The following is an 8,272-nucleotide window of genomic DNA, read 5'->3' on the forward strand; positions in this document are numbered from 1 at the left end:
TATAATGATTATTTGTTTTTCTAGTACACACAATAACTTAAAGAACTGAAACAATTTTGCAATATATAGAATTCCAATATATAGAATGCTTAGGCTAGTGTTCAGACTCAAAACTTCAGCACAAATGCATGCAGCACCAATAGATTACTGTAGCCCTAATGCACAGCATTACTCTCTGTATTGTCATGTAAAAAATGGCCAGGCGGATTATTTTGTTGTCTGGTGCATAAGACAGTGTGTCAGGAGATTTATCAGTTACACTGTGAAGAAGTGATTGGTTTAGGTTGCATTCATATCAGCTGGCAGCAAAGTCACACAGAGTAAACATGAATTTTCAGTAACAGGCTTGGAATCAATTCCTGAATAATGACAGCAATGTAAAAGCAGTGCTTGCAACACTTGGCAAGATGCTTGAGAAACTATCTTACAGGTTTGCTTAATTCTTAGTATAAAGTAGTTGTTTCCTGTTCTAGTGGCATTGTGTGCCAGAAAAATAACCACACTGAGCTTTGCAGGGCTCAGTTTAAAAGCAAAGTCATGAAGCAGACTGCTGTACTGCAGAACAAATGCTGCTTCAGTCATCATTTCTCAAGTTAACTTCTAATCTGAAGAGGTTATAATGGAAATGACATTAAATTTGATTATAAAATAAGATGCTTGCTACTAATTTTGGCCTTTGTTTTTAAGAAAATATTTCAGCCAATTATATGATCTTTAAGTTCTGTACTAAAAACTCATGGGGACTGGATGTGCATGATTTTTATGCAGCTGTTTTCTGTGCTCTCTGTGGCATAGTGTTGATGACATGAGCTCTGTCTCTGCCTATGAGTCTGGAAAGGCAGGTTTGCTACTAATTCTGATTAGAGGAAGACCTGAAAAAAAGTATCCGCAGTGGTGAGAGAGTAAAACACAAAATATGAGAAGATCAAGAGTGAGGACTTAAAAATGAAGCCTCCTAGGAAAAGAGGAGAGTCACAGCAGAGAACAGGTAGAAGAATGATGTAATTGTGTGAGTACCACCCTGCCCATTTCCTTGTATGATCTCATGTTAAGTGATAGCATGGAATTAGTTACAACATGCAATCCACACAGCTTTTATGAGAGGATGAGAGGAGCCTCATGTGTGACAAGCCTGAAACAGCTCACAAGGAAACACAAGGAAAATACATTGGGATGTCATTGCTTCTAAAAACGGCCTTCCTGCTTTTGATAGAGGCGCCTTTTTTATTTGTTTTGTGGTGGGGTTTTTGGGGGGGATTTTTTTTTTTGGTTTTTTGAGTTGTTTTTTTTTGTTTTTTGGTTTGTTTTGTGGTTGGGGTTTTTTTTGTTTGTTTGGTGTTTTTTTCTCTGGCTGCAACTTTGCTATTGAGTAAAGCAGCGTAAGGTCATTCTTGAGTTACTTTTCTGGTGACTCACAGGGGCATAAGACTGAAGGCTTGGGCTGTGCTGCAAGTGTTCAAACTGCCCTGGTTCTGTGTTACTGGGATAGCATTTAGGTGCTCAGGGGTTGGGGAATGATGACATTGATTATGGGAAAGCTGTCTGACTTTGGCTTTGCACTCTGCAAACAGCAGGCATTTCAAAACAACAGCCAGACCTTTTGTCCTGCGCAAGAAGTCACATGTACATAGGTCAGGCTTGTAGCTGTGCAAGCTCAGCTGTAAGCACAGAATGAAACAGTTGGAGACATAGCAGGATTTAATTCACAAAGTACTGGAGCCGCATAATGCTGTGGGAAAGAGTAATTGATTAAAAGTGTTAAAATAAGTCTGCCTTGCAGTTTCTAGACAGTGTTATTTGGGCTTCTGTAGTCTCTGCAAGATGGCCCAGACTCAGCTGCTGCTGCAAGTCATTAACTCATTGGTTCCCCCTTAGGGTCCTCCTAATAAATCTCTGTAGTATAAGGCAAAGTGTGGTCTTCTGTACAGAGAGTGGGCATATTTATCTGCCTACAGCCCCCTTCCCTATTCTGCAGTAAGGTTGAAAAACCTTGCTTCTGTCACAAACTATGTTGAGTTTGTGTGTGGGGAGGAGGACATTTTTGAGCAGTCACTAGGAAATGACAGCTTTGAAGTTCCTTCCTGAGTCTGACTCCTAGACATATTTCATTTGGAAGATCACAAAGGAGGATCTTTTAAAAGGGAAATGACTACATAAAGCCATCTTTAACACAGGACAGTGAGTTTATGCAGTGATATTCATCTGTTGTTCTGCTAATTGTTAAGCACTTCTGTTCCTGGACTCACACCCCAGTCGCTGGTTCCTGTGAATATGAATTACTGAATCAAGCTGGGGAGGTCAAAATATTTCTTATATTGAAGGTGTTGTAAACTTTTATTAGCTTAGAAGAAGAAAACTTCAAGAGTTCTTGAGAGATGGCTTTGGAGACATGTGGAAACTGTTTGAGTTGCCTGCTGGTGCCTCTTGCACTTTGGAGTATTGTTGTGAATGTCCTCCTATACTTTCCAAATGGGAAAGCTCTGCCTGCTGCCAGTTACCAGTTCCCCAACCATGAGTGGTATTTTGAAGGCATCTGTTTCTCAGGTGTGATGGTAAGTGCTCAGTCTGTGAATTTTTAATGAATTGCATTCTACTGCAAATAATATTGGATTACTCTTCAGTAATGTAATTGCTTTAAAAAAAGAGCATATGGATTTCTTCTACAAAAACCACTGCAGGGAGAAAACTCAATCAAACTGAAAAAAATAGTATACTGAATGACAAGTTATGTATGTTATTAAGTGCAAATGATATCAAATGATATTGCAGGGTGTGTTGGGGTTTTTTTTCTGCTGTCTTTTTGTTTATAGGTAATTTATGCTTGCATTATGGAGGCAAACACGATGTTGATTTAATCACCTGTGGAGGTTGAATTAGAGCTCTTTTACCCAAATGAACTTGAAAGACAAATGAAAGTCCAGGTGAATGTAATCAAAAGTTTGCTTTACTGACTTTTCCTAGAGTGAATGTGTTGGTAAGGAAGGCAGTACTCTGATTTGTGTGCCTGTGTCAGCAAGAAGATGTTGAACTGATGTGTTTGTATCAATAAAATATCCTTCTTTTCATTGGTATTGATTCTTTTGTTTGTGACCTTGGTTTTATAGTTTCAGCTTCACTGGTGTGGCTGTGCCCAAGGTCATAGCACTTTACTGTGATGGTAGAGGCTGTACTCTTTGTCTTTCAAGTACAAGACACAAGTACACCAGCAGCCTACTAAAACCCCTCCAGTTCCATGTATGCCTTGAGTAATTGTGCCGTCCTCTGGATCAGCTTTAAAATATCAAGACAGCAGATGAGATGCAGTCCCTGCCTTCCAAAGGTGAAGGAGACTCTGGCTTAGTATCTGCAGTTATCTCACTGACCTTATGATGTTCTCTTGCAGATCCTTCTTTTGGCAGTAATTCTGATAACACTGGAGTGTAGTGTATTCTATCGGTGCTGCCAGAGTGAGAGCTGTAACAAAACCTACAGGGTGAGTCTGTGTTTTATTTCTGCACATCACATTAGCATTTGTTTCCAACACCTCCCTGCTCCTGCTCCTGCACATCCTGCTGCCCTCTCCACTGCTCTGTTTTCACTTCCTTTCACAGAAGATTCTAAATTGGGTTGCAAGGTCACAGAAAGTGTAGCTTCTTTCATCTGGAGCATAAACAGGATTAAAAAAAATTAGACACATTAGACTCATTTCCCCAAATCCTTGTAAAATAAAATAAGAACATAGAATGAAGCACACCAGCTAAATAGCTGCATCCCTTTGCCCGTATTATCTGGAAGTGTTTTATTTCAGAAATTACTCAATACACTCTGTCTGGGATGCAAACATATTTAATACACAGCTGTATTCCTCTTGTATTTTGGGAAACAACTTTACAAAAATGGAAGTTTAAAAACCCCACACAATTAATATATAACTTATAGTTGTAGAACTGTCTTAAACTCTGTCTTAATCTTTATTTTGTATGTGTATTCTTACTATTCTTTACCTGCTATTTTTCTTCCTGAGTTTTGAAGACTGGGAAAATCAAATGTGAAATTCAGCCCCAAGGAAGTAGCTAGACAGACTGAATGATCATATTTGCTGTTGACACTATCCTCACAAGGTAATACTTCTCTCTCTCTCTTTACTTCAGAGTTTTATTTCTATTGTGCTAGCCCTGCTTGGAATTGCTTTCTCGGGATACAGTTGCATCATTTTTACCCTGCATTTGATTCAAGGCCCTTTCTGCAATTCATCAAGTGGATGGAATTATATTTTCAAAGACACTGCTGGGGGGTAAGAAACATTGGTGTAACTCTTCGGGAAGAAATTGTTTACCAAATCCGTAGTCAGAAACACTCTTCTTACTTCAGTCTGGGGTTTCTCTAATAGGTACCTCACAGATTACCCTGCCTGGTCTAAGTGCACAGAACCTGCTAACATAGTGGAGTGGAATATTATTTTACTCTCGATTTTGATAGCACTCAGCGGACTGCAGTTGATCATCTGTATTCTCAAAGTAGCCGCTGAGTTGAAACGAACACTCTGTGGGACCTATTCTGTTTTTGTGCAGGTAACAAAACATCTGAGGTTTATTTATTCAGCATCTCCTTGTCACTGTAGCTTCAGCAATTTCTCTCAGTTGGAGACCTACCCTTTTGATTTATGCATTCTCTATGCTGCAGCATATTTTTTCCAGAGAATATGTACTGATAATACATTTGTTTGTTTTGATTCATACACTAATTTCTTGTGGTATACAGAGGCTGGTGGCTGCTCATTCTGACCTTTTAGACTAGGACTGAGAAGAAACAAAAGTGTTTAGGAAATTAACTTGGATGCCAAGTCCATTACTATTATGTCAGCAGAGGTTGCTGAACACCTTTGTTCTAACATTCAATTGACAGACATTCTTACTAATGTGTGGCTTTCACAGCAATGATGAGAAAGATTAGCACATTTTTTTTTACTTGCAGGCTGGAATTCTCTGAAAATGGCAAGGAAATTGTTGCTGCTTCTCCCCCATCCCCCAAAAAAGAGAGAAATGGCCTCTCCGTAATCCATAGCGGTAGATTTGAGTGCTACAAAGAAAAATGTTACCCTCGTCTTAAATCTCTATCCATCAAACTTCTGTGTTTTGGATGAAGTCTATTTGAACTATCTGACATCTCTACATTCTTCTTCACCTGTCCTGTTGAGCCTGGCAGGAACTTACCCTCCAACTTGTGACAGTAGGGATATTTTACTGTAATGGAACTGCTTTTGTATTGAAATTACCTTATTGTTTTTTCTTAATAGGATGCTGTAGAACTGCTTTTGTACTCCCTTGTCATTGCTTAGACCATATGACTGTTTGTGGTTTCAAAAGGGCCTGGTTCAAAGCCTAGTACATCAAGAGGGGCTGTTAGTGCAGTGAGTGAAGCCATGATTTCTAAATGAATGAATTTTAATTACAGACAGACCATGATGGCAATCATGGAAGGAGGTGGGCAGAGCCTACCCTCGTCCTTCCACCTTAGAAGTTTGTAACTGCAAAAAGCAATTACTGAAAAAAAGTCTATCAAGTCTTTCTGTGGTAAAAAAGGCACCTGGGCCTGATTGACTTATTGGACATGCAGGTCTGAACTCAGCTCTACTAATTGGTACATTTCAATAGCTGCACTGGGTTTCTTTTCACTTTGCATTTTGAGGAAATTTTTTTTTCTTTCAGTCAAGTATGATTGGACTTGAGGGAGCATGTGAGGGAACCTTGTGAGCACCCAGTGCTAGCTTATTAATATCCTTCCGAGTATCCTGACCTTGCTACAATGAAAGGCTAACATTCTTGACAATGATGATCCAATGAAAAAGAATAACTTGTTTTAAATTAGCAGCTAAAAGGTGTTTTTACTGTCTCAGAGAATTATTTTTTCATTCTCAGTGAAAATTCAGGGATTCACAATGAAGTGGACAATTGGCTCATTTGCAGTTGCATGGCCAGCATTTGACTGTATTTAGCATTCATGGTTTTGGGGGTTTTTAAAAGTTGTTTCTTCTGGGCCCTAAGAGGAAAGAGAAATATGTACTTCAGACTTGCAATAATGCATGTATGCCTATTACATCAGAACTAGTGCAACTCAGGTACATTGCCATCAAATACTAAACACTGTTAGAAATGCAAACCATACAATAAGTGTCAGCTTTGGGTAAAATATTTAGAAAAAATTAGAATATATCAGTCATTCAGCTCTGTTTCAAGACATTGTTGAGTTTTTGCCTTCATATTCCTTTGTCAGATGGTTTTGAATAGCTGATTTCTTCCTGTAGGATTTCAAGAATGCATCTAAAATTTTTATTGCTTAGATTCTTTTAAGTTGCAAGAAGTATAAAGTAATTAATAACATCTAAAAATAGGGCTAGTCTTTTGGGAGATGGTTCAACCTGGCATGGATTGTCAGGGATGCATGATACAAAGGCATGATGATAAAATGAGGACTGTGTCACTGCACACTTGTTTTTCTTTAGACTTAAATATGTGACATATCATTTATCTTAAATTATAATCCTGCATTTTTATGGATTTGTGGATGTTGTTTGTGAACAGAAGGAAAAGAAAGAAAAATTAAAAAGCAACCTGTACTCCCACCAAACATCTCAGAGAATCTTGCTGATTTCTTGCCTACAAAATCTGGATCTGTCTTTATCATTTTTTGTGTGATTGTGCCTGGTGAATTTACATTTCCACTGTATCACAGACATCTCTTAATTTTGGGGCTTAAATTAAATAAAGAGACATGTATTATAGTTCTTGTTTGGCTTCCTGATCCTGCAACACTTTTTACCCATAATTCAGAATCTAGCATCTCCATTACCATAACCAGCCTCAGCTGCAACTTGGTGGTTCTGCTTTTAAAGATGCAGTTTATTGATTTGAAATTGTTAAGAATACTAAAGGCTAACAGTGGGCTGTATTTCCAAATTTAACAGCCAGTTTCACACAGACCTTTTGGATGTAAGGCAAAGTTAATCTTGATCTGATCATTTAAGTCCTGATTCAAACCTAAGTATATTGTCTTTAAAAAGTGGTGCTATGAGCTGTCTCTGGTAGCAGAACCAAGATTCCTGCAAAGGATTTTAATTAACTGTCTGGAAATCTAGACATAACCAATGATCCTGATGGTGGTGCTTCAGGCAATGTGACTGTGCAGCTGCAGAACGGACCTCACCCAACAGCAGGGAGAAGTGGCCCTCAGGGCCAGAACAAGGCTTGCACCATGTTGGAATGTGGAGAAACCCCTCTTTGCGCAAGAGTTCCTGGACACAAAATGCTGAAATCCCCACGTAAAACACCCCAGGCACAGGAGGAAGAAAGCCGCGGATATGAGTTCATGAACTCCTGGCAGAGAGGAATTAGTGCTGAATCTGCAGTAGGAGTTCAAGCATTGTTTGTCCCCCACAGCCAGTGCGTTTTGCCAGAGGATCAGGATTCTGTGTCTGGGACAGTAATGCCATTCATTTAAAAGACTGCAGGTGGAAATCACAGTAGACATTCAGTTTTGTAGTAAAATACTGTGGAGCCTCACCTACACCTTTGCATTTTAGGGTATATTAATATCCGTGTAGGTAAAAGTGACTCTGGCAAAACTACCATTTCCTTATTGTTCCCATTATGGATAGAGGGGTTTTACACAGGGAGCAGCAGAGGATAAATGAGGCTGCACCAGCTCTTTAAATGGTGTTTAACTGCAGAGGTTTACAGGCAACCAGAGCAGCAGCATGGGCTGCAGGCAACAGACACACATCAGCCAAATGCAAGAACTGTGAAATGGTGGGGGCTCAATTCAGCCTCACTGTGTGGTCTTATGAATTATATATATGTGTATATATATATATATATATGTATATATATATATATATATATATATATATATATATATATATATATATATATATATATATATATATATATATATATATATATATGTATATGTATGATATGCATATCTTATGAAGATGAACATATATGTGACCTTTTGTCAGAATATTCCATTTGGGGGTTTATTTATTCTTTTCTTTCAAGGAAAATTTTGGAAGTAAAATATTTGCTTTATCTTTTCAATGCAATTTTGGGGATTTCAAAAACAGTCCAAGTATTTCAGTATCCTCAATATGAGAAATTAGGTACTATGGTTTAAAACAATTAAGGAGCGTTAATGACACCAAACTGCAGACCCATAATTTAACTAATTAAATAGCATCTTTTTATTTAGGTCCTGAGAGAAGTTCCTGCTTTTCAGACACCTTCTGAAGATAATA

General features: G+C 38.4%; 1 protein-coding gene across 1 annotated transcript; it reads left to right on the top strand.

The window, feature by feature from the left end:
• The first annotated feature begins 2,093 nt into the window (after window positions 1-2,093).
• Window positions 2,094-6,760, top strand: TM4SF18 (transmembrane 4 L six family member 18). Its single transcript, XM_005495692.4, has 5 exons — window positions 2,094-2,552; window positions 3,383-3,472; window positions 4,131-4,273; window positions 4,370-4,550; window positions 4,954-6,760. The coding sequence occupies exons 1-5, from the start codon at window positions 2,376-2,378 to the stop codon at window positions 4,966-4,968; spliced, it is 606 nt and encodes a 201-aa protein (XP_005495749.1). The 5' UTR covers window positions 2,094-2,375; the 3' UTR covers window positions 4,969-6,760.
• Window positions 6,761-8,272: the final 1,512 nt, after the last annotated feature.

This window comes from Zonotrichia albicollis, chromosome 9 (genome assembly GCF_047830755.1).
Source record: "Zonotrichia albicollis isolate bZonAlb1 chromosome 9, bZonAlb1.hap1, whole genome shotgun sequence".
In the NCBI taxonomy this organism is placed as follows: Eukaryota; Metazoa; Chordata; class Aves; order Passeriformes; family Passerellidae; genus Zonotrichia; species Zonotrichia albicollis.

Bases quoted from the DNA above. Each gene is read 5' to 3' on its own strand.
- TM4SF18 (XM_005495692.4), top strand. From the start codon at position 2,376: ATGGCTTTGGAGACATGTGGAAACTGTTTGAGTTGCCTGCTGGTGCCT. The intron at 2,553-3,382 runs GTAAGTGCTCAG...GTTCTCTTGCAG, and splicing joins TCTGTTTCTCAGGTGTGATG to ATCCTTCTTTTGGCAGTAAT. The intron at 4,274-4,369 runs GTAAGAAACATT...TTTCTCTAATAG, and splicing joins TTCAAAGACACTGCTGGGGG to GTACCTCACAGATTACCCTG.